The 27,547-nt window shown below is 41.1% G+C and overlaps 1 protein-coding gene across 1 annotated transcript; it reads right to left on the bottom strand.

The window, feature by feature from the left end:
* Positions 1-13,524: 13,524 nt before the first annotated feature.
* On the bottom strand, positions 13,525-26,748 carry fbxl5 (F-box and leucine-rich repeat protein 5). Its single transcript, XM_030786851.1, has 11 exons — positions 26,626-26,748; positions 25,456-25,671; positions 23,682-23,777; positions 22,425-22,620; positions 21,775-21,957; positions 21,509-21,634; positions 20,974-21,122; positions 20,191-20,273; positions 19,136-19,828; positions 16,249-16,397; positions 13,525-14,446 (listed from the first exon to the last, which is right to left on the bottom strand). The coding sequence occupies exons 1-11, from the start codon at positions 26,707-26,709 to the stop codon at positions 14,370-14,372; spliced, it is 2,052 nt and encodes a 683-aa protein (XP_030642711.1). The 5' UTR covers positions 26,710-26,748; the 3' UTR covers positions 13,525-14,369.
* Positions 26,749-27,547: the final 799 nt, after the last annotated feature.

Raw genomic sequence — 27,547 nt, forward strand, 5'->3', positions numbered from 1 at the left:
AAAATGCATGTTTGCCAGTAAAGTGGTGCAAAGAAACACAGTCAGTGGTCCACGGAGCAGCAGAAAAAAAGTCATATGAGCTGATGAGTCATCCTTCACCCTGCTCTCCACAAGCTGATGAATGGTTTGATGGATGTGGTTCCCTTCAGGATGACAACATCTCCATCCCACAGGGCAAAAGTGATCACTGAATGGTTTGATGAACATGAAAAATAAGAACCCCGTTAAATGCATGTGGAAGAATCTGTAGCATTTTCCACTACCATAAATAAAACACTGAGCGATGGAATTTCTAATGGAAAAATATGGTCACATCCCTCAGGCACAGTTTCAGACAGTTATAGAATCTATGCCAAGGTGTTCTGAGGCTGCTTTGGCAGCTAAAGGAGGTACAACACCCAATTAAAACATTTCATATTTATTTCATCATTTCATTTTGTTTGAGTACGTCAAGGGAACACAACAGTGCACAATGCAAAGAGGAATCCATACCAGCCATCAGTTTAGAGCACTGATGCTAGAACTGTGTACAAACATACATACTTACCCTCATGTTTGAAGGGATGGGATGGCAAATGAAAAGCAACATTTGTTGACTAAATTTGTTGCTACTCTGTTTTCCCATACTATCTGCTTTTAGATTCAGGAGAGCCCTCATGCCCCCATCAGTGCCCCTCAGACGAGAACGTCTTCTAGGACCATTTTTTTCATTTGGAGAAGCATCATCAACATGTGACACCAGGGCCGTGATAATGGAGACAGATCATTTTTAACATTTCTTAATAGTAATGACAAGCTGACAATAATAAAAAAAAAGGTAGTGTGTGGTCAGTTCTGGGGAATACTTAATGGAAATGAGGATCCACAGCAGTAATTACTATGCGGTTTCAAAGTTTTCTACTCCACCTCTCCAAACCAGGACGAACAAAACAAAATTCTGTCTGAATTGTTAACGCTCATTCCTACGGAAGCCAGCATATGTGCAGGACTTCTTGATATTTCAGTTTTTATTTGAGTCCCAGAGAGAATTGTTTAATTGAGAGAATTGTTTTGCCATATGGTCTTTTACCCCATCAACCTTTCAAATCCATTGTTAAAGACTGATTTAAAGGTTGTAAACTGTAAACTGATGACGCCTTGGCCCTTGAGACATGGGGCTAGTCCTACTACATGTTCAGCCTACGCCAACAGTCAAATGGAACAAATTATTTAATTTCATGATTGATTTTATATCCATAATATTATGACCTTCACTCTTTAATAAATGCAAGAAAATGAAGCCCAGTAACCACAATCATTCATTCAGACAAAGCTATCAAGACATGTAGTAAATAGTCACTCATAGTGACAGAGAACCAAAGGAAAACAGCTTGTACACGAATTGTTCCCTATGTGGCTTTAATTGTTTCATCTGTAGTCATTTATATGGTTATGATCTAACTGTTTTGTTGAGAGCTTTAATTCTGGTGCAGGGAGGGTACAGATAATTCCATTCATTCACCTTCTCTGACACAGACAGTATACCCCACAGACAAGCTTCTCTGTCTCCCATCCTTCACTGATCTGCTTCCTGCACAGCTGTCCCCTTGACTTAGTGTCTCTTAGGTAAAAATAGTCAAGGTTTAATTTGGGCTTGTTGTTAGGTAGAGAAAGGACCCTCCTCATCCAGGTTAAATGTTAACTTCAATGCTCAGCAACATGAACAAAAAGAAACCATTATCTGCTTTGTGTGTGTGTGTGTGTGTGTGTGTGTGTCTTTGTGAAAAAGTGTCTATCTTGTAAGTAGCATACAAGCCAAGTCTGTGCTCAGGCTACCACAGCGGCTCAACAATGGAAACCCAAACCTAAACCCAGTCATCATGACAAGGCCATTTATGGGAGTCCCAACGCTTATTTTGTCTCAGACACGGGGATCTTGTCTCTGTCTCTTGGATGGCTTTGTTGTGCTCCACTGAAGATTACCTACTTGTGATCACGCTATGCTTTCTGCTTTCTAACCGAACAGAGGAAAAATGACATTGAGGATGTCATCCAAAATGGTTGGTGATCAAGCACCTTTCTAGAGGAAGTGGTGTAAAGATACCAACATTACGATACTAGGCCAAGTATAACATTAGTAAATATAAGAAAAACCCAAAGCAAAGAACATGCCAACATAAAAGGTTCTAATGAGGTGTAAGACAACCCAAGCCCCTGGAACAGCTTCAGTGGACCTTGGTGCAGATTTTGCAAATGCTCGGATCTCTGTTAGACGGACCCGATGTCTTCTTTACAAGAAATTCCAACACTTGGTGGTTTCTTGGATGGTGTTGGTGCTATTTTAGCTGCAGCTCCAGAGTCTTCTACAAGTACTCAGCTGGAGTTAAGATCTGGCGATTGAGATGTGGTGATCAAGACCGACAGTTGGGTTGAAATTTGGTGACTGAAATGGCCGTGGCATATGTTCATCTTCTTGTTGGGAACAGCTGAAGGATGACTCATCTAGAATGGCACTGTATGACTTATCCCCCACCAATAAGTAGCCGTTTATTGTTTGCACTACTTACCTCACATGTGTATTTCTGGGTAGTACATAATTAATAAGTATGTTCTGCAACTGGCCCACAGTATTCACCTCTGCAAAGTTTTCAAGGGATTATTTTAATAAAAATATGTGTTCTTGCCCTGAAATGATACATGGGGCCATCTGATTGGGGGTTGCTTAATTGTTCTGTCTTGCAGCTCAGCAATATACAGACATCAAGGTGGAGAATCATGACTTTAGCCGAATGTATTGGTTTTTAGTTAGGTAGGGAGGTCCTACTGAAGCCGTTGTCTCCTCCTCGGAGGTTCTTCTTACAAACATGATTTACAAAGTATGCAAACAGCAAGAATTCCAACAATGAATAGAGAAAACACAAAGAGCTTTATATGTAAACAGAGGCCAGTGCTGTATGCTTGCACAGGACTGGGACAGACCATCCATTAGACTGATACAGGGTATGGTGACGAGTGTGAAACTCCTCACCAGTTCACACAATGATGCGCCGTGATGGCTTTGTTAGAAGCCCTGGAGAACAGAATGTATTTATATTAATCCAAATTAGGATTGAGGGTAAATTTATTGTTGAGTTAGCCGTGAGTAAATGTTCGGACTCCAGTTAAAGGGCCTCAGACTGTTTGTGAATAGAGGAGCCATGGACAGGGTTACATTAAGATCGTTTTGAATATAAACTGTGTGACACATCCATTTTTGGAAGAAATCCTGTAATATTCCAATGAAGTAGGCCAAACCTTTCTGCAATTTAAAATCATCAGGGATCTCCCAGCTCTGCAGATTATGATGATCAGAACTGAGAGAGGAAGTGAATGGGTTTGAATGGGTGGGATTGTGATGAGATTGTTGAATTGTACTCATATGCTAAGATCCTGTGAATTCTTAAATTTTGCTGGTCAAAAAAATCTACAAGGTTCTGAACAGTCTGAACCAGCTGAGTTTTAAAGCCACGTTGTCTGGCTTTGCCAGTAACTGTGCTATGTGAGGTCCTAGCAGCACTGGATAGAGTGAATAGGCGTGGGAGAATGCTGCTACCTCTAAGTAATAATTTGAGGGGATACAACGCAGACCCTCACAGCATCAGTGGTGGTCATTATTTGGAGTATGTTCACAATTGCTAGGAGCCTCCAGGACTGGGATAAAGATCGTCCCCATTTAGAAGGCCTTAGCGTCTCAGAAAGGAGGGCCAGTTGTTAACAGAACAGTCCCCCTACCAGGCACAACATGTTGAGAACCGGCAATTTAAGGATCTCAGTGTGCTAACTATCTTGCTGTAGGAAATGACTTCCTGACACATTTTCCAGGCTTGTTTATAGACACATTCAATGATGGTCTTTAATCTCACACTGTCTGAGGTGCCCACCTTTGGTTCCAGTCAGGCTTACAGTTCTGGAGGTGGTTGGGGTTTTCACAGCCAATACCTTTAAGTCTGACTTAATGTAATTTTCTGTGCCCCAGGGTCACGGCAGATTATAGTTGCTCCAGCAGTTTCTACCCTTTCATGGAATCCCCTCTGATGATGTCTTTTACTCAGACTTCCTTGACAACATCGGCTAAACTACTATTACTCATGAAACATCAGCAAGTGGAGCAGTCTTTTTCCCTCAAGCTCCTGCTAAATGTGGCCCAGTAGTCGAAGAGACTTGGAAAGTCTTTGAGAGCTCTTCCTCTAGCCATTGCAGCTGATATTGGTGTCAGTCCAATATTTCATATGTAACACTATGCATGATGGGATATTGTTTGCTTGATGGACTCGGGAATCACATCTGTGTGGCAATACCCGCTTTTAATATAGTGTGTAGTTCTCATTTACTCAGTTGTTTCCGTTATTTTAGCAGTTACTGCAAATTGACAGTACCACAAAAAATAACATACATAATAACATATGCACTGGAATCACTACGGAATGAAGATAACCACAGTGTATAAAATGACGCATTTGTTCATAGAGGCCTACCTGTGGGTTGGCGAAGGAGGAATGCATTATGTTATTTGGCACTATTGTAAGAATTTTAAACTGTGGCAGTAAATGCAAAGATGATATGATTCAGATCTCTTATTCTGGTCTCCAAATGGAAGGTAAGGGGTAATTTTGTGTATTTTGTGTCATAAAGCATGTAAGTTATATTTGCAAAAACATCTACCAACCTAGCTATCAGCCAGTGTAACCCTAACAAACCTGCTTGTGTTTGGCTCCTTAAGAAGCCTAGTCAGATCAGAAGTCTATTGCCCATCTCACCACTGTGGTTATTATCATTAATGACAAGAGAGACATCTGAGGAGAAAGTGGTTTTGTTTTCAAGATAAATGTATAATGTAAAATCAGATTCAGGTGACTGGCCACAGGAGAGAGAGAAATATCCTCCTTCATTTAGACACGTAAGCATACACTTATGCACTCGTGTCTGTATGCTGTAATAATGGGAATCACTGTGGAATGAAGATAAACACAGCCTATAAAATGACGTATTTGTTCATACGGGCCTACCTATGGGTTGGTGAAGGAGGAATACACTATGTTCTTTGGCACTATCGTAACCTGTGCCAGGGGGATTTTTTATGCTGGTCTTTACAGTTACATCATGTAGGTCCCTTGGACCTGCTCCCTTAGTGCCAGTATTGTTGGCACTGTGTTGCTTTTGTACAAACATGCCCATGAAGACATTACTACAGTGTATGGGAGTGAGAAAAGATTTTTCTCCCTGATTCTCATAAAATGTTCAGACACACACAGAAACACACACTTTGTGGCCTGTGGCTTCCTCTTAGAACCACCAAAATTACATCCATGTTCCTCAAAGCCTCAAGTCCATTATTCTTTCCAGTGTCATCTTTCCCATTCAAGACTCTTCTTTCTTAGGACTATGAATATAAAGAGGATGAAGTCAGAGCAGCGTCTCTAAACAGAACAACATGACTGTGTTCAACACTAGGAAATACCCACAGGGTAACTCACTGACATACACCAGGGCAGGCCTCTAATTCATGAATTATGGATACGTATTGGAGTCAGTCGCTGCTGTCAGTATGGCCCGACAGATGCTATGTATTTAAAGCACAAGGACAGGCCCTTGAATGAGCACCCTAACACAAGACTTTATTTGTCCCTTCTGCCTAGTTCCTTGAGTAAAAATAATTGCTTGAGGTAATGAATAACATCTGATAGGAATGGAGAGAGAGAGAGAGAGAGAGACAGAGACAGAGAAAGAGGTAAATAAAGAAAGAGGAGGGGAGGGGCATGCTCTGCTGAATGTGCTGATGTTATATGTTTATGGGATACTGTTAAGCATTATTTTAATGAAAGATGATGAACAATTTAACCTTTCTTAAATCTTCCCTATGGGCCCCGGCTCCTGCAAAATAAAAATGTGAACAGGAGGGAGGCTTCATTAGATTGCCTAGATGCCAGATCTCAGTGTTTGTGTGTAGAATCTGATACACTAGCTCCAAAGCCAATGTCACCACATGAGTTCAGTGATAGATCCATGGCAGCAGATGAACTCTCCCTGCTAAAGGAGCTTTTTATGACATTTTGGAAGGTTTCCCGTAATCCCGAGCAGTATAAATCCTGCCAACCCTTCTGCCTTGTTAACACACCTCTGTAAATGCCTGGCTGGATTCACATCTACACTCAGACCACATTTACTTAGCCCATAAGACTGAGCACACTGACAGAGAGAAAAAACTGATACTGAAATGAAACCATAATTTCATATTCACTCATTTTCCATCACCACAAACTAATCACAAAGGAATATGTACCTTGATTTGACTGGTCAACGTACAAACCTTGTCACACGATATGAAGACTAGATTTGTGTTTGTTTCTGCGCACAAAGGCAACAGTTTAGATGAGGGAGAAGTGTCTCTGTTGAACTGTTTGTGGAGAACTTTCTCTGATGTCCAGTGGTTAACCTGGCCATACTGCTGAACAAGCTGAAAAACTCACTACATGTCGAGAAAGCACTGAATTAGGCAATAGATTCCGTTGCATTTCACCGAAAGAGAGAAAGCACCATTCATGTAGAACTAAGAACTTTGTGTATGTGATTGTGGATTTACTGTGGGGTTTGAGAGCTTTGTATTATGCAGCTGTGGTTTTATACTTGGATTTCATATTTACGAAACCATAAAATCAGTCATGGCTTAATCTCAGTTTAATCTGAATTCAATATCCTCATTTTCCAGAATGTTCTCTTGTATGTAATCATGCGTAACTGCTCACAGATTCTACTAAACCATAGGTACAAAATTTAAGCTGTGAGTCCAAGTCGAACTGGATTCATTTAGATTTAAAATGATTATTACTGTACACTACAGGTGAAGCAAATGCAATATGTTGACTGAATGTTCACTACTCTCTCATTTCAAACTCATCACAGATTTTAATGTAAGTAGCTCAAACCATGTATGTGTATCAGAGGTCACACTACCTGTGAGGTTCATGTTCAATAATTAAAGTCCATTAGAGCCAAAGAAGACAGGGCAGTGTGCTTGTACTGGGGGATTACCTATCTTCAGGACTAACCTTGATCTCTTGTCCCATCCCCACTTTCCATTCCACTGCCTGTCCTCAAACCTCAAACAAATGTGATCCTAAATGAACTCTAACCTCTAACCTCAACATGAACCCTTAGTTTTACGGTCATGGTCAGAGCACAGAAACTTTAAAGGTCAAGTATAGGTTACGTTGACAAAACCAGTGCAAATTTGTACTCATTGACCTAGTTAAATACAAGACTTGAATAAATAAATCATTACATTTTTTTTATTTAATTAAACTTAAAATTTTGGTCAGGTCAAAAACCCCAGCATATTCACACTGCATTATTGCTCAGGTAAAATTTCAGTCTAATCAAAGTTTAATCTTACAGTAGTTGACAAAGTCAGCTGCTATGAGATTGAGAATAGCAAGCTTGACAGACTTAGTTGACTGAGAAGAGACTGAAACAGGCACGAGCGAACGATCCATCTGGACCTCACTTGATATCAAGCAAAAAGAAAGGATCTGCTAATACAAAGGAACGAAAGGTGATGCTCCATGTAAAACTAACATGACAGGTTAGGACCTCAGTTAATCAGGGAACAGAGTCTCACAGCAGAGTGTAGCAGCTGACTCTTATAACAAGGCTTGGCTGTCATGGTTGTGTGGGGATGGCTTCATGTTTTGGCTGGAAATAGAGACAGGCAGTAGAAACCCCCGGTGAGAAAGGGAGCAACTTCTTAGCCAATGACCCTCTTGACAGGGCACGACAGATTTCCTTTGACGTGTTTGGCTTAAATACTCATTAAACGGATATTGCATGGCTGGAGACACATGACCTAACTGCCCACCAGTGTGAGAGATTGAGTGCAATTAGCCCTCTTGTACTGGCTAGGCCAGAAGAGAAGAGGGAGTTTGGAGATGCTTCGCCAGTGCGTCTAATACATCGTGCTGGGATGACAACAGAGACACAGGGACCAAAATCTACAACCTGATTATAATGACCACTGCAAATCCTAGTTCTTCTTTAAGTTGTTAACTATCTGAATCTGTTTACTTATGAACAACTCCCTTGCCCAGATTTTTACTCATGTATTTGGTAAGAAGACTAATAGAAGGTATGGAATTGTTTAAAAGATGCATTGAGAACGTAAATGTTGTTGCAGTTGGCTCAAAGCATTCTTTTGTGACACGTGCAGAGCGTACAGAAAGAGTGAGGCCTCTCTGCACTCAAGTCTTGTCTGCAGTGACAAATCTGCTTCACAGATTGCCTTGAATTTAGTCCCACAAGGACCTGTAATGTTTATCCAAGTTTATTTTTGAACCAGTCAGAGTTTCACGTCAACTCAGCAGCCCTACTTTCTGCTTTACAGTACAAAAGCCAATAAGTCGGTAGAGAATATACCACTCTGCTGTAAAACATAATAAAATATGGTATAAATACATTATTGCAAACTTAGACTATCATTGGTGTCAAACTGAGATGAGTAGAATCGGTTAACTATTAATTATTCAAAGCAAGGACACATTTTTAAGCTAATTCAGATACATGTTTATGCATGTCGATAAATGTCATTAGTAATTTATGATATCAGTCATGTTAAGTAGAACTTTACAGCATGTCACATGTGCTGTTGTTACAGGTCATGGATGAGAGAGGACTTAAAAAGCCTTAAGACACATTTGTAAAAGGCCATTTAGCTACAGGGATCATTAAATAACTGTTATTGTATCCATGCTGTGCCCATGGACCAGTCCTGGAAAATGAGAAGACATGAGGCAACTCAGTCCTTAGCACAATAAAATATGTTGAGTAATGGTTTTTAAGCCCGTTTATGTGTAGGATTTGCGTGAAGGTAAGTCGTCTGATTTGAGCAGACAGGCTGGCTGAAGGAAAGGCTGTGAAGAGGTAATCAGTAAGAGAGGGGGATTTTGTGCCCCGTTCCATCCTCTGACCTTCAAAGGCCAAACCAGGCAAGTAAACCCACTGAACCAGCGTATTTATGAGATGTCATTAAGAATGCTCTAATCACATTATCACATCATACTGAGGGTGACCAGGGCCATTGCCATACTGTGTGTGTGTGTGTGTGTGTGTGCAAGTGAGCCTTGTGTCAGAATGAAAATGGCATTGTATGTGTCTGAGTGAACATTTTAATAAGAGCAAGATTTTGTGTGAATATGTGAGAGGTAGCATGACTTTGTGAGCATGTGTGTGTGTGTGAGTGTGTGCGTGTGTGTGTGTGTGTGTGTGTAAATCTGTTTGAGATATGTAGCTTTGTGCATTGCATGGGGATATGTAAGGATATAAAAATCGTGCTTTAACATGAATGTAGACTTGAACTTCAAACTTAAATAAACACTTGGCATTCACCACCTTGCCAGAGGGGAGCTATTATCCAAAAAAGGAACTTGCCAAGACAGGACATGTAATTTCCATCACTTACTCTGAACGGTGCATCTGCAGCAGGGCTGAAAGTGGAGACACAGAAAGTGTGTGCGCGCGCGCGTGTGTCTTATAAATGGCACGAGAGTAAGCTGGTTCTAAAGTGAGTTTGTATCTATGCAAATGACAAAGAGAAAGAAAGAGAGAAATAAAAAACCAAAAAAACAAAAGAGAGATCCAAAGGTACTTGACCGACGCAGCTGAAGGAATGCAGAGTTTAACAGCTGAAGGGGAAGTTAACAATAAAATAAACATGAGCTGTTGTCCAACAAACATTAAACTTCTGCTCTCTTATCTCTCTCTCTCTGATCTATCTTTCTCTCTCTCTGCATTTTAAAGCCCTAACCCACGGTTTATACATGTTCTCTCAACAACAAATGTACTAATTATTCAGATTCTCTTATGGACGCTACATCACCATCGCCGGCATGAGGGGTGACGTGTGTTCATTTCTGCGTGCACTCGCATTGAAACGATAACCTGAAATCACCTGAAGTAGTCTGACATTTAGACTGCGCATAGAAGATATGCTCCAATTAATCTTACTGCCGACATTTTACGGATATTACCGTTTGATATAAATCCGTTTAAAGAGGCCTGGGAAAAATCCCTGAAGATCGGAAAAATGAAAAGATGTTCCAGAGACACCTGGTTACAGACAGAGGAGTATGCTGAGGGAAAGGGTTTTCACCTCCATGAGGAATTTCTCACATCATGGGGAGGGTTCAGAGGAGGAAAGAGAAAAGGGTGAATTATTCCTTTTTCTTTGGACACTGATTTAGGGTACATTCTTGTATTAATTTGAATTTATAAAGATCAAAAGATAAAGCAAAAGATTTAAAGAAACCAGATAAAACAGCTAGATTGTTATTTATCAGGATCCAATTTGGAATACTTGACAGAATCACTAAAGATGTCAATGCCAAAAAATCCTTAGACATGCTTCTAGACATACATCTTAGGCATGCTTAATAAATGTCTTAAATCACTATCCAGAATAAAGCCTTTATTTTAAAAAAGCAAATACAGATAGATGTGGTTACAATGAAAGAGTAAAAAAAAACTGTTCTCAAGATGAGGCGGGAATAACACAATTCCTATTCTTAAGTCTACACCTACAATAAGACCCCCAGAGCACACCAAAAACACACACTTACACACACACAGGTCCTCAGGCCTTTAAGCCCTCAGTAAATCTGGCCTTGTCAAGACTCAAGCATATGTAACATCTGCGGTTGTGGATGTTTTCAGATGTCTCTGTCATGCACACAGTTACTGACATTTAGCCTTCACAGAGTTGCCACAGGCCAGGTCAGGGTCAGTCAGGCTGATGCCCTAAGCTCTCTCCTCCTTTAGCAAAGCTCTCCTTCAGTCCCTTCAGTCTTCAGCGGGGGAAACCGCAGCTTTACCCCGGGAGAGATACTGGCATCGATATCAGATTCACACAGCCACCTTAATCCCAGGCCACAAGTCCACTCTAAATCTTCAGTTAGCTGCATGCCTCAGAGGGCTTTGAACTGGACCTGCTGTCTTAACCACTTAACACAGGACTTGCTCAGCGAGGCATGGAACGAGTCATGGAACGAGGCATGGAGCGAGGTGTGGAGTGAGGTGTGGAGTGAGGCATGACTTACTAACTGAGCTGTGGCTGGGGTCACTGTTGGGATCCAGGGTCCATCCTCCTTCGTGACCCACAGAAGGACAGGGGCAGGCATAAAAGTCTCACCCCAGAACCTGTCAGCGTATGTCATGTTTCATGTTTCATACTTCAGCAATATGTTTAGCTGAATGAGGAAATATATTTTCTGATCCACCAAAGGTTGCGCTGAGAAAGACTAAGCTAAGATTTCTGTGTGTTTAGGTCTTTATAAGTTCAAAAAATGTTCATTCATATGAGTTTAAGACAGTAACTCTCCCAGTGAAACATTTCTGTAAGCCCAGTGCTGTAAAACACACATCTGCATGGAACTTGAGATGTGCTAAACTGACTATGATATTGGCATTTATAAGACCTAAACATTAATAGTGGGAAGTTTTGTGGCGTTCATGGCTGTTTTGTTTATAATTATGGTTATTGCAAGTTTTTAAATTAATGAATGATTGAATAACTGATTAACTGAATGACTGATTAACTGAATGAATGAATGAATGAATGAATGAATGGATGAATGAATATATGAATTTGAATGAGTTACAATTAGTGACTTTGTGTGTTAAAAAAGTTAAAAACATACAGATTAAGCAGCAATCCACAGACAATCTTTATTTTGGTCTCTTTTGTAATGGATATTTGTCCTCTGTGTATAATGTGTCTGTGGAGAGTGATGCATGTCAATCACACCGGAACAGTGGGGACTTACACAGAGACACAGGAGCACCATATATGCACCATATAGGGATTCTTAACCAGCAACCCTCCAGCACACGGCCTATTTGCCAAGTTTGAGTCAGAATTATAAAATGCAGGATAACCCATGTCTTGACTACCTCAGTATCCAGTGCCCATCAGGGGATATTCCAGAACATCTCTGGACTCCTCATATCTGAGTCTGTCAGATGTCCTTGAGGAGTGACGTGTTATATGTGGTAATGCTGCCACCAGGTGGTACAGAACGTTTTTTTCACAGACTCAGAGAACTGCCCTGTTATCAGAACGAGGGCTTTGAAAATGAACTAACCTTGCAGCAGTTTTGTCACTGCTCTTCTCATTAGAAGTGATTAGCATCTAACGAAAATTAAAAACATGCAATCAGACAGATTTCATTAACCAGAATAAATGGTTGATGGACACTTTCTATTCTCCGCTGAGAGATGCAGTAGTGCATGACTGAATTAGCCTTATAGTTACAATACTCTCAAACTTCCACTCAGCTTTGGTAAACGCTGAACAAAATGATCACATGGAAAAGATTATTTTTTAATGGTAATTTAGTAAAATCAACCAAAAACAATTTTCTCCACATTCTTCAACTTTCCTATAAATTTATCCCCTGTGGTCAGACAGGTGAACATTTCTGGTTGCTCTTTGCATATTCTTTTGAGGCCTAAAGTTTCGGCAGAACCTGTCTATACCTTTCCATTTAACTTATCATGTGGAATTATGGGCAGGTCCCACTGGTCAAATGGCTGTAAATGAACTTAGTTGGCATCCTGTTGTTGGGGGTTGTGATATATCTGTTACTTGCAGATAAAATCTGTTAACGCTAAACACAGCTGGCTGATAAGAATGTGGACACAAAACCTAATTACAGGATTATAGCAGCTGTCAAAGCCTTCATGTATATGCACAATCACTGTTCAAATTGCTGAATTTTCAATCTGTTATACACCTGCCTTCTGATGGATCATTGAGCTTGATTTGTCATTTTTACCAGGTCTAAAAGTTTTACATTAGTTGTCAAAGACAACTGAAGACTCTGCTCTGTATGCACATACGTGTGTGTGTGTGTGTGAGAGAGAGAGAAATCTAAGGCTGATTTATGTCTTAACAACAAACGTATTACATATCTGTGGTTTCCTGTTTATCCAGATTCTCAGAAAGCCACTTTGTGATGAGATCACAGTCCTCCGGTGGTTTACTGGCTCCCACAGGTACACTGAGGTGGATTCAGTTTCACCTCTGAAAGACTTCTGGAGCAGCTTCATGGTTGGTTGATCAATGCTCTGCACAGGCACTTACTCTAGTGTACATTACGTGCCCTTTCCTTGAATAATTCTACGTCTGCAATTTTTAAGGATTCAGTAAATCATACTAGATCAAAAGTCAATTCTCCAAAAGCCAGGATTTAAGTGGACACCACTGTTTTCATTTCTAAACTAGATTTGGGCTGTAGTACTTTTGTAATTTCAATGACTGATAGGAGGTCACAAAGCATTTCTTTTTTAAAAAAAAAATTAGCGTGTTGTTTTCCAGTTTGTATGCATGTGTATCTTTTCACACACGTCTTCAGGGAAACCTTACCATTCCAGAGAGGCCTGTACCATTCCAGGAGAGTTGTCTGTCTCTTTGGCAGTCAACCCACAGTGACAGAAAGAAGAGACACAAACATTTAACCTCAAGATACTTTTAATGTTCTGCTTCTGAGCATGCAGATTTTTCAGAACAAGCATGAAATGCGCAGTCCTATGACTGACTCTTTGATTGACAGCTTTGAAATAAAGTGAACGGCCGGGGTCAAGCTCTCGTCTCCTATGAAGTGAAGGTATTTCTTATTGAATGTCAGTTAAATCTCACAAAGAAGCCTGTAAAAACCCGAAATAAAGCTGCTCTACAACTGAAAACATATGAGTATCCAGTTCCTATGTCTGTCAAAAGTGAGAACACTGAACGGGAGAGATGCCCAAGCATGTGAATAAATGCGGAAATCTTGAGTTTATGAATTAACAGCTATTAACCAAACTTACAGTACGATAATTGCCAAGTAGTGCTCTACGCATGACTTTTGAAGAGATACAGCTTGTAGGTCACTACTTCCTGCTTCACTTCCATGAAAGCCGGTTAATATTGCAACGGAAAAACAATTACTTGATGACTACATTTGAAATATTTCCTTACGGCACAAAAACGTACTTTCGATAAGTATTGCCTTTCCAAATAGGATTAGCTGATATTTGTGAATATTTCATCCAACACCCAGTAAACCAAATTTTAATCTGTTTTTTTTTTTAAATGGTTATATTTCAGAATACACATCTGGAGATGATGTTCATCAGGAGTTCACTTACTGAATTTCTTTCTTTCTTTTTTTTTTTTTTTAAAGAAACAAAAAGAAGTGAGAGAAAAATGGCATTCTGAGGTTAAAGTGCAAAAGAGGAGGTGATCTATGTGGTAAGAGGGTGCAGAGAGGAGGTGATGGATTGGGGCAGAATGTGAAGAAAGGGGGGGGGGTGAGAAGGTTAGGCAGTCACTCTCCGGAGCGACAGCAGGCTCGAAAGCCACACTGAAGGTTCTGGCAGCCGCTGGCTGTGTCTGCATGGGGACCTACAGACAGACAGAGCAGGAGACGTTAAGAATATCACCCCAGGAGCTCTCAAGGACTTCAAAAATGCTACGCTCGGCAGAAGTGGTTTAACTTGAAATTTAACGATGATGCCTTTTGCCTGATTAACTAGGAGGGGGAAAAAAAGAGGTTTATATTACCATATACAGTAGGAAAGCACTTACTAAGAAGAATCTGATACTGAGGACACATTTTAAAGCCATGGTAAAGCGTTCTATTCACAGTAAGAAATGTTTTCGTCCAGATCTTATCCATGACCACAACTTACCTGCCATCTCACAAATGACCCATGTAAAGTGAGAGCCCAGTCAGGTCCGTTGGACAGATTTCTTTAAAAGACAGCTGCTTTCACAGACTGAACACACATGTTCACAGTATCTAACTTTACCCCACTGTGCTGCTGAATGTGCAATCCTGACTGCTTGCTGAGCAGTTCTTTAGTCCATAGTTCTGAGATTGTATTCATAAGCTAACAGCATCGTAAATGAGTGGCTGACCAAGACAAACAAAACAAACAAACAAACAAACAAACAAACAAAAACAGGAAGAACCCCCCCCCCCCCCAAAACAAAACAAAACAAAAACAATACGAACGAGGAAACCAGTGATCCCTCAAACCATGAACTCCTCATTCAAGCACCACTTTAATAAGCCACACTGACAAATGCTACCACAGTTGATAAGATCCTTGATGTATGCTCTTGGTTTCTCTCTCACACAGGCATCTCACGAGATCAGGGGCCGTAGCTTGACCAGAGGAAGACTTCATTCCTTTGTGGACCATCCTATTTTGTGTAATCTACTGATAGAACAGGGTCTTCTGTAGGACACGATGACAGAGGGCTTGTGCTACAGGGCTATGGATCTTTTAATGAAACACAGTGACTATTTCACACCCAGTTTTATCGCTGTGTGTCATCGGTCACAGTATATACATTGCAGCAACCAACACTTCAAACCTAACCTTCATCATCTCCACAGATACCTCCTCACATAGCTGATCTAGACTTGTACATTTTCAGCAGAAAAACTGCATTGTAATGTATTTAGATGTACATCCTATGCAACAGACACACAGTTATCTAGCTCACATCGAAGGGCTGCAAGAAGATCAGTCAATGCAGATCAAGCTGTTCCTAATTCAGTTTTTCAGGTGAGCTTAATCAAGTTATTTCAAGAGAAAAAAAGGTCAAAAAATGAGGGAGAGGACATGATTTTGATTTTTCACTGTAATAATGATACTAGAAGAGCACCCACATAACAAGCCAGTTAAAGTAACTGTCCAAGCATGGTTATAACAGTGTTCCTTAAAGGCCAGTGCATGGTTTGCTTCATTAACTAGGGACACAGGGGCAGGGGGCCAGGGGAGGAGCAGCATGTGAAGCAGTGGGACTGACAAATCTCTGACAAATTTTTTTTTGTTATTCTGAAACTGGGAGAAACGTAGCTATGTAGTGACAACGCATTATAGTTTGCCAAAGGACGTCATATCTGACTTTGCACTGCGCGGCTCCGGCCAAAGCATTGCTGCTGAAGGACAGAATGTAAAGATCTAAGTTGAGCTATGCAGATCTTTCATTAATGGAGTACTAAGGTATATATAAATTTGCAACCTTTCCTCCAAATTTCACGCTGTTTGTGTTTGCCGATTCTAGCTGCCACTCCAGGAATTAAGCCAACCTATTTTCATCCTTTCTTAAGACTGGAAAGCAGATCATAAAGTTGCTGTTGAAACTCTAAAGCAACAGGAGCATGTGTGTGTGAGTGTGTACACGAGTGTTACCGTTGATGTTGTCGCAGTAGTAGAAGTGTTCATCATTGAGAGCTGGGCAAGCTAAGACCAGCTCCTGTAAGCCAACCTCAGTGATGAAGAGACACCCAGAGAGATTCAGGTGCTCCAGACGAGGAAGCCCGCCCCGCTGTGACAGAGCCCTACAAAAAACACACATACCCGTGGTGAGTAAACTGCTTTGGCTTTGACTTTTTTTGTTAGATTAAAGGGAGGTTCGCCCTTTTGGCATGTGGGTTCATTATAACCTTTACCTCAGTGTTCATCTGCACCTCTACAGGATTCAAAGTGGATTACCATACCAAAAGTACTGGTGGCTGAGTCAGCAGTGAAATTCCAAATAAACTTCCTTTTAAAATGTCAAATGGGTCTTAAAAAATGTTCCAGTTCAGGGCTTTGTGACTGCTGTGTAGTCTTGTTGATAGTGGAAATAGGACAAAGCAACGACTTCTACAAGTGGTTTGTAAGAAAGCATGTAAAGCTATTTCCATCTGGGAAAGTTGGGCTGTGATCTACCTTCTGTGCTCCAAAACACAAACAACAAGAGAGACTGAATAATCCTGCTCTATGTAAATAACTTTGCCAGTTTGGGCACATATATCAACAAGGATGAGCCTCCGCTAAAACTCAGCTGAGTGCAGCTGTATGTTCAAAATTTCAAATGACTGCATACGGGTTAAACGCGTTTGAAAATTGGTGTGTGGCCTGGATTCGACACTTTAAGAGGTGAAAGAACACATCTGATCTGAGACTAAAGGTTAACACATTAACACAACAACTTTCTTCAGTCAGTGCATTTTTCAGGCTTTGCTCTTTTAAAAAATGTGCCCATGGAGATGAGATGGGTTAGGCCCTTAGCCAACTACCTAAATCCCTAGGATTCAACAATTGCTGTTCCTGTTTTCTATAATCTTATTAATGCCCAAATTTAGATGTTTGTGGGCCTTAGGCAAGGATTCTCCCTAGATCCCATCCACCCCTAAATTTACAAATAATCCCTAAGAAATTAATTAAATTTGACCCCTTTCATAAAACTATCTGCCTATAAAAATATTCCATAACCACACCGCACACAGAAATGATATTCTTTTTAACAGATGAGACATGAACAGAATGTATACCTGTACTATCTTCTCCTTGCCAATGAGCACATGTGCATACACCCACAAGACTGGTCATTTCCATTCCTGCACACTGACTAACATGGGTATATACATGTCCTAGTCAATGTGTCTGCCACAAATCATATAGTCTACGCTAACGAGTCATATGGTCTATGGTTTCTATATCAGGGTGAATGCACACTTCTGTTGCATTACTTTTAAATAAATTTTATATGTTTGGTGTCACACAGCATGTCACTACAAAGGTCCTAAACTGGAAGTAAAATTTTGGGGTTTTAAATGTTTAAGGGTGGCAACCCAGCAAACCCCAACATGTAAAATGTACAGCCACAATCTCATGTCTATGACTATGTTTGAATACATGCACTGAGTGAATCACAAGCATGAAATAAGTAAGATAAATGCTCTCTGCATTCAGACACATGAGGATCATGACTGTAAGGCCCTGTTTACACCCTGCATTAAGAGCACCGATTTTGGTGATCTGATCACAAGTGGACAGCTCTAAGTACGTCCGTTTACACCTGGCTTTAGAATCCCTGTCTCCAGTGACCACTTGAGATCGTCTCTCACTTCCCCACTCTACATGCAAATAAACACGTAAATCATTTCAGACACATCACCCCTTTCATTGAATTTCAGTTTTACTTTTTTTGATTGGAGATAGTGCTTATGACATGTGAGATGTCAGACAAATTTGGTGATCACTGATGGCTATTTTGGGACATTAAGGCACGTTAAGTTGTTTTCTTATAATGGGCGTCAACAGAGAAGAAAACGTTTAACGTGAGATAAAGACCGTACTCCTAGTATTTTGATTTTTTGACAGGAGGAGGCGTTTCTGACAAGAGATGTCCGAGAGAAATTTGGTGATCATCGATCGCAGTTTTGGAACATTAAGCCATGTTAAGCTTTTTCACGTTAAATGTTGTTTTTAATCGGCGGGAGGTATCAAAGCACTTTCCGTGCCCAGTCTGTCGGAAATTAAAAGAAGAAGCAAAGGAAGAAGAAGAAGAAGAAGAAAAAGAAATCAAAACAATATCCATTTTGCCTGTTGTTGTTGCCTGTTGACGCACTTAAATATGACTCTGTTGGCGAGCGAATGTGCACATACACGAATGAGTTCGTACTTCCGTGTAAGCAGAGGACGTCAGTTGGGTGGGCGGTCGTTCAGTGTGGTAGAGTTTGCATTCGCGTTTACACTGCTATAAGAATGTGGTCATTTACAGTGCAGACCACCTCTGCATGTGGTCTGAGTGATCGGATCTCGATGCGACCTTAATGCGCATTGGATGCGTTTACACCTATACTTTTGAGCTGTCCACTTGTGATCGAATCACCAAAATCAGATCTTAATGCAAGGTGTAAACAGGGCCTAAGTGAGCTGGGAAGGAAGATATAAATCTATAAGTATCAGGATTCCCTTGATGACCTTTTACCTCCATGAATATAAGACCAATTTTAGCTGAATCAGTTAATCACCACAGGACTATTCTGAGAGACCCTTTCAAAGTCTCAAGGTATCAGAATGGCTATTACACTAAAAAAACCTTCCAGCTAATGACACAGGTGTCATATATAAATAATCCAGAGGGTAATGAGATGGGTATTATAGAAAAATATCCCTCAGGGTAACAATCTCGGTACCATATTAAAATATCCCTGCGGGTACTGAAACCCACATTGTTGTCTAATAAGCCTGAGTACTGAGACGGGAGCCTTCACGTCAGATGAACTGAGAGAATGAACAAATTTACCTCAAGCCCACGTCTGTGACCAGATAACATCCAGACAGGCTGAGAAACCTCAGCACACGACAAGTCCTGTTTTGGTGCCCACGGGCTCTGTGAGCCTCAGATGGGCTTTTAGTCTGTGTTTCAGCGCTACCCTCTGTCTCCAGCGGGTGGCACGCAGTCCAAAGCTTCCTGTCAGTGTTGCAGCAAGTGGAGTGGCCACACTGCACGTCTCCAAGTGTAGTGGCGTGCTGCTGCCAGTAGGGGGCCTTCGCGCCAGTCCTGAACCCCCGTTTCCGGCTCTGCCTGCAACAGCACGAGCCACTCTTGGCCTGTGTTTCCAAACTGCCGCAGTGCTGCTCAAGGGCAATCACGCCCCCTCGCCAGCTCCACTCCACTGCATCCTCAATGTCCACTAACTCTCTCTGATCCAGGACCCAGACGTGGGCGGGGTCGCAGCCGGTGCCCAGCGCTCCCGGCCTCCTCTTGAAGATCAGGGCCTGTCGAGGGCGGGCGATGGGGCGTAGGTCCGTCTCGTCCTGCAGCTTGATTCGAGAGGATGACCTGTTCAGGAGGCCGGCGCTGTTTTTGGAGCAGGCGGGCAGGCTCAGGTCACCTAAGCCAAGAGACAGTCTCTTCAGCGTCAGGTCAGTAATCTTCTCACAGCCTGAGAGGTCCAGATGTTCTAGAGAGCGACACGCGGCCAGCTCCGCCCAGCTACAGGACAAACAAAAAGAGAGGGTTTGTTTTATTTTTTAAATATAATTTCAGGAAGGGTATTCAAGGCAGAACATTTTAACCTTCATTGGACCAGACGATTTCTCTGACTGACATGCTCTTTTTGTAAAAGACAGAGAAATCAGTCAAGGCAGAAATACATGTTAAAAATGCATCTTCATTATATTCAGGAATGCTCCTGATCCAGAGTTGAACTGATACAGTAAAAGCCAATATCGCCTTTTGTTTGCAATCTCACTCATAATAATTAAACACTGTACTAACACATTTTATATTTAATTAAACAGATTTAATGCAGAATTATGTGACCTCAGTTCTTGTATCTGAGGATGGGGACCTACCTGTCAAAGGCAGAATCAGTAATGTCAGTCTGTGTGAGGTCCAAATGAGTCAGGTTTGGACAGAGACTGAGGATCTGACGAACCTGAAACACAGCACACAAATTCATCTACCACTTTCCCACTATTTCACCATGCACTTCTGAACATAACTGAGCCTTAATCTTACAACTTTACAAAGGTAGGAGAGCAGCATCTTCTCCATCCAGCTTCTTATGACATGTAGCCACTGGTTACTATGGTCACAATCATACAGTATGGATGAACTGACATTCATCGATCTGAAAGCAGTTAAAATATTACCACCTGGTTATTCTCAGAGTCAGTAATTTACCATAATTACTGATATTATCGGCAGGCCTATCTCTGAGCAGGTGATTTAGAACATTTAGCGACAGCGACAGGCTATTGTAAGTCTGTGAATTACTGCCGTTAACCTTATTACTGTCAGGCTGCTCTTTGAGTCTGCATCATCCATCTTATCTTTTTAAATCAATATTATTAGCTGTCTTTGTACCATCATAAATATGTTTCATGGTGTACCTTCAAGTCAAACACAGTTTGACACTGAAAGTACACCATGTTCTTCCTCTCTACCAAGGTAGAGATATGGGCATATGTGGAGGAGATGTGTGTCTTCTGACTGACCAAAGCATGCATAATCACAGCATTCTGAAACTGGGACTACACACACTACAGCATGGTCAGAAACATCATCTGGGATCATTAAAATGAGAGTGAAACGTGACAGGATTAAACAAATATACAACATTTTCTCTCTCTTACCATCTTGCTAGAGACAGCTGAGCTGTAGGCCAGGACTATGGACCTGACAGATGGCCCAACTGCAGGCAGAAGGTTCTGGATCATTCCATTCAGCAGTTTCTTCTCCCTCTGAACAGTACTGATGGCTGGAATGTCCCCTGAAGCTTCCTCTGTAGAGAAGGTGGCATCAGTACAATACCTCAAATACACAACCCCCACAAAAAAAAAAAAAAAAATCAACCCACAACTTACAAACCCAAAATACACAATAGTTTACACATCCACAAGTCAGTTTGAAATTCCTACGTGTAAAGAGATGTTGCAGCACAACATTCCTCACCAATACTCTGTCGTGTTCTGAGCATCGCAAAAAGGTGACAACTTTGCATAAAGTCTCTATTTATGACCTACAGTTGTAGTCCTGCCTTCTCCTGATGTCTTACTCAAAAATAAATAAATGAATAAAAATAATAAATAATAACTGAAAAACACTACATGTGGCTTAAAGGCCACAACCTGCGCTGAGGGGTATAGTAGCTGTGGAGCCACCTCTTACCAGACTCATCAACATCAGCATCCTCGTCCCACTCCTGATAGGCCCGCGCCTCCTCCTGCAGGTTCCTCACCCACTCATCATCAGGCTCCTGGTCCAGCTCAGTCGGGGCACTGCAGTAATAATCACCTACAACATACAGATAAGCAGGTCCTATTCAACAGATCACCACAATCACGTTTAAAAAAAAAAAGGATTTTGTAAATGGAAAAAAAAAAAAAAAACTGATCTCAGATCAGTGCCTTTGATCCTCTTCAAGAACATTTTACCTCTAGCCCAGCGCACTGGGTACAGGTGTCTCCACAGTGACCCCGTCTTAGCCAACTCTGCCCATGTGCTGCACACCTGCCCGCAGCGACACAGGTCCTCTGGGCCAAGGTAGCGGAACATCCTCAGCAGAACCTCCGTGGGAAGCTGGGAGATGTGCTTGGAGCCAGAGCCCTTCTCCAGCTCTGTCAAACCAGAGGGAGAGACACATAAGAATAGCCTACACCAGCGTAATCAATGAAATCAAATACAGCTCTTTGCTTTGAGGCTACTGTGAGACGCTCTTCTCTTGGCAGAAAGTGGATGTTTTAATGCCTAATAGTGAGGATGTTTGAAGAAAAACAAAAAAAAAAGAAAAAAGCCTGGGTGCCTAGACAAATGTTCAGAGTGAATTTCAAATGCTTCCAGAATTAACACGGCCACTTTTGTTAATTAAACCTGACCGAATTTCTGTGTACAAAGATGAAACGTTTGGAACAATGCAGCTATCACAAAGAGGGCTCCAACGCTGCACAATCCCTAGCGGGTGGAAAATGTGTTTGAGTTAAAAGTACTGTATCATGTCTCTTGTCTGCGTGCACCCTGCTGAAGTGACAGTTTCAGTTATGACAGGAGGAGGTTTTCTCAGAGAGACATGAGATCGGGGCCTAACCGTAATCAGTCTTCTCATGGTCAGAATATTTGAAGACTTTGTGCAGCTCCTCGGCTTGGCTCCACAGATCCAGGCCTTTCAGGACCTCGGTGGCATAGTCCCACCTCTGCTGGCTGCAGTGCTGAGCTATCACCTGCTTCTTTATGTCCTTCAGTTCTTCATAGGTGAAATACTCCATCAGCATGGGCTGGAAAACCTGACCACGCATAACAAAGTGATTCAGACGGAAACAGCAAAAGACATATGAAAGTTCATATTCCACGTTTAATAGGAATCATCTGTCCTGCTGGGGCATTCTGAAGAGACGGGCACCTGTGAAAACAGTCACATTTTGATTCTACTGAAATGTGGATTCATTTGCCTGTACTGTTTTCCTGATCATCTCAGTCACTCTCCTTTAAAGGGAATGAGTCGTGTTTTACAGTTGTTAGGATTGGTCAAAGCATTTGTGATAAGCCAATCAGCTGGTGACTGAACCAAGATCTGCCAAAGCCCTTTACAATATCTCAAAAGAGAGTAACAGCAGCCTGTAGAGCACAATGATGTTTTCCCATAAAATATTATAAAATATCTCTCCTTGCACCTGTAGTCACATGCATTAGATTTTATACGGGCTAATATAGGGCTGTGCCAGCGGCAGTGTTGGGAGTTTTCAGTATAAATATAGAGGCTGCTGAGGGAGGTGAACTAAAGGAGTCAGCCAGAGCAAGCCCAAATTAATGACAACGCCAACATTCCAACGAAAGACTAAATCCAGATTACTGATTGAGTGTAATTAAAACACTCACTCAGATGTCTCACACAGAAATTTCTGCCATATACAGTGTTAATCTGTTAACTGTGTGCTCTAATGCAACAGACAGGGCAGGGGTACAGTTGTGCATCATTCCAGAACAGATGTTTTGGGGGGGGTTTTTCCACATTTGAAACTGCATTTTTGGCAATCTGTCTTCCTGTGGGGTCTGATTCTTCTTAAGGACCACTTTCCACATTGTACTTTAACTGCTCTCTTTTAAGTGCTTAGACTGATCTATTTTACATTTATCACAATACACTCAATGTGGGCAGACACAGGTTTATACAGTTAGCCCATACATGAGTTTGCAAACCTCTCCTCACATTAGGTTACACTCACAACTCAAAATCACTGCACCAACTAGGCTAACAGCCTGCCATAAAAGTGTTTTGTACTGGTGACTGTCAAGTGTGCTTACTGCCTCACAAGTATGGGAACACTCATAAGGTGATTCTACCAACCTCCTCCTCTTCCTTCATGTGAGGGAGGAAGTCCTGGGTAAAAGCCTCCAGTCTCTCCTTCAGCTGCTGGGCATAGTTCAGCTGTTCATACTCATTCTGTAAAGACACACACCCATACAGATAAGACACATGCATACATGCACATACACACACACACGCACATGCATTATGTCATCCGTTTTCAATAATTTTGAAATCATTGTTTGAACAGTTCACATTTAACGACTGAAACACACTTTTCTTGCACTGCTGTAGTATAAGCTACGCTTACTGTAGACTTACAGGGTACACAAGCTCTACTGGAGACCCTCAGTAAATCAGGAAACTGCACAGTAAACTCAGTTGTATTCTACAGAGGTTGTACTGAAATCCTGTTTGTATATGGCACTCTGGAACCAGCATTAACTCCCCTATACGAACTATAAAATCAGTGTGCTACCACTTTGTCCACCTGCTTTGCCCTGCTGCTCAAAAAAGCTGTCCAGAAACTGGCAACATTCACAGCCTTGTCTTTAACTGTGGCTTTGCCAGCTCGTTGGTCCAGAGAAGGGAAAAAGTCTGCGTAAGAACAGACATTATTGTGTTTTACTACAGACCTATTGTGGATACCCAGGATCAAAACTTAAAGAAAATAAGATAAATAACATTACTGTTAATTAATCTATACACAAAATAATTAGAACAGCCTATCATAAAACTGATGATCCAGTTCAGGACCAATAATCCAATGGCAAAGACCTGTTGTTAGATTACCCTTGGCAACACGTAATGTGGAGCTTTAAACCAACGGAAAACAAAAGCTCTTTATTCATCATTAGACTACTTCAAAGTCCCAGAAACCACCAGAGGAGCTCCATTTTCTTCTTCTCAAAGGTTTTCCACAGTGGAAAATTCTGTAGTACTATTGTCAGTGACAAAGACGTCATACATTACAAATACATTTTTAACCAAAGCACCCCCCCCCTAGCCCCCACCAAAAAAAATCAGTAAATGCATGATCTAGCAGATGACTCTAAAACTCTGATGAAAAAAGGTTCCAAAATCAGCCAACCTCTTTTTGAACTACTATGCGGAAGAGACAAAAAAAATGGGATAAACCAAAACTTTTCACACAGCTTTTCTCTTAAACTACAGAAGTGCAATCCTATTAATATGTTATGTAGATTAGGCACAAAATATATTGTCCAGATTTTCAGCATGAGTCGAAACTTTCAAAAATATCCATTCAAAAAGAATAATATGATAACGTAGTTCTAGCATTGCTTTGCTAATAAAGACACATCATTTACATCTCCTTGTCCACCAGTCAAGAAGTGCTTTGCTGAACTACAGTTTAATACAGCATTCCCAAAACAAAACATTTCCTCTTGTGCTCCCGTACATCACAAGACTGTGTCCGCTCCAAAAAAACTGCACATAATCCTCTCTCCTCCTCTGCACGCCCTCTTAGAGACTAAAGCATTTTTGTCCTCCTACTCAGAGAATTCGGACACTCACAGAAAGATCTGTTTTTTTTTTAAACAATTAAAAAACAGCATGCCTTACAAATAAACAATAACACTTTTGTGTACACATGGTTTTGGCTGCTGACAATCATGTCTCATCCTTACCACGCAACGTTCTCAAAAATAACAGTAAGGCCCACGATTACAAACATCACATTCAAATTACAGGAGACAACATCAGAATGAACAAATCTGCTTTCTATTACGGTAACCCACAGACAGGGGAAAAACAAGTAAAGTCTGTATCCATGTGTCACACAACCACTCACCTTAACGCTTCGCAGCCCCTTCTCGAAGAGTGACAACATCTCGGACAGTTTGTTATCAGAGTGTACGTTGTACACAGTGCGGCTGCGTTGTTGTAGCAGGCCTATAATGTACTCATTTTCGATCTGTTCGTGCATCTTGAACTCCTTGAAGGTTGCGCACAGAGACTGTAGAAATGCGCGGAAGTCATTGTTGTTGGAAAAGTTGGTCTTGGACAGCTGTGGACAGAAGTATATGTGTTACATACGCCTCGTGCTTAGCTGTGTCATTCTGATACAGCATGTCTGATGGGTAGACGCCCAGCTAAGTTTTTGCAAATCTGTAAACCTGACATTCAATTTTTAACCTCTACTTTGTTTTATGCTTATGAAGTTTAATGGGTTTCGAATGGTGCACAGTGACAAACAGATAGTAAAGTTGTGTGTAGCGAAACAGACGTTTGGCAAGGAATATTCGCTAACCCACTGAGCACGTTTACATTATGTAAACTGTGGGCCATACACAAGTTAAGGTAGTCGTGAACATAGAAATTCTAGAGCTAACACGTATCTAAACTCGCAAACGGAAAACATGTATTATTACGTAGCATAGCTACACCAGGCGCCTAGCGGTACACGGATCAATGGTCGATCACGTATTGCACGTAGGGTTAGTTAACTAGTATTCGAAATACTAAAGTGGCTAAGCTAGGTAAAGAAGAAACACTTCTCATACGTGTTTTATCAAAGAAATCCCATACTCATCTCCAAAAACAATTTACAGGCATAAAGAAAAAATAAACGTTCTGAGACAAAATAAACGTTAAATTTAGCTAGATGGCTGATGCAGACGGACATAGTCCTGATAGCCAAAAGTTAGCTGGGTAGCTGGTGGGTACCTTTCCAATCTAGTTATTTACTGTAAGCAATCCGATAAATTGTTACTTGTACGTAAACCCACAAAATTCCTTTATATGAGTGTTGGTCAAGCACTGGGCAGTGAAAGCGTAACGTTATGTATGCGTATATATCGTCGCGTTAGTTACCATAATTAGGTCTCGCTACCAAGACGTTACAGTTAGCTAGCATAAAATAGCTATCCGCTATGAAGATTAGCTACGTTAGCTAACATAATCTGTTATCTGGCTGGTTAAATTGAATTTAACTGCATTTTAAAACCAGTTATGCCCATACCTTTTCACAGTATAGGCCCACTAGCTGTTTCATTCGCCAGTGTGGACCAGTAAAAACGTCCACCTCGTCAGGGAATGGTGCCATCGTTACTCCATAGACACAGGACAAGCCCGCTGTTGCATACTGTCGGAGCGAGTCTGCTAAGCTATTTTGGGTTAGGTTTGCAGAATGGGATGAACGTGTCTACGGCGGAAGCGCAGATATCTTTAATGACGTAGCAACGTTATGTTAACATATGAGATGTATATCGCATGCCCTCATGTTACGGAATTCTCCCTCGTTTAATAACACACTACACATAAAACTAGAGTAGATCGGTTTTGTATATATAAAAGTGCTTTGAGAATCACTAGGTTACGGAGATCATTTGCTCACACAGTTGAGGCCTTGCGTTTCGATTAAAGTGTTATTCTCTGCTTGAAAGATTAACTCTAAAACTTTTAAGTTTTGTCCATTATTTTATTTTCTCCATTCCGCTTAAGAACAGCAGTGATGTACCAGGTTGAAACAAGACTACATTTCCAAGTGAATGATACGATATGTACATGTACAAACTGTTCCCTTAGGAAGAGTAAACATTTTTTTAAAGTACTATTTGCAATAGAGTTCAACTATTTTTCAAAGAAAACTTGGATGGCATGTATAAATATTATGTCCTGAAGTCACAGAGATCCCTTTTGAAGTACAGTATAAAAACTGATGTAACCAACTTCAGTGACATTTGAGAGAAAGCTGAGAAGGCACTTCCACATTCGTTTTATTATTGTTACTCTGTGAATTCTTTTTCAGACTTTATCAGTTGTTACTCTGTGAATTCTTTTTCAGACTTTATCAGTTGTTACTCTGTGAATTCTTTTTCAGACTTTATCAGTTGTTACTCTGTGAATTGCAAATTAAAGGACATGTTATTGTCTAGTGTGCT

The sequence above is a fragment of the Chanos chanos genome, chromosome 10 (genome assembly GCF_902362185.1).
Source record: "Chanos chanos chromosome 10, fChaCha1.1, whole genome shotgun sequence".
NCBI classification, from domain to species: Eukaryota; Metazoa; Chordata; class Actinopteri; order Gonorynchiformes; family Chanidae; genus Chanos; species Chanos chanos.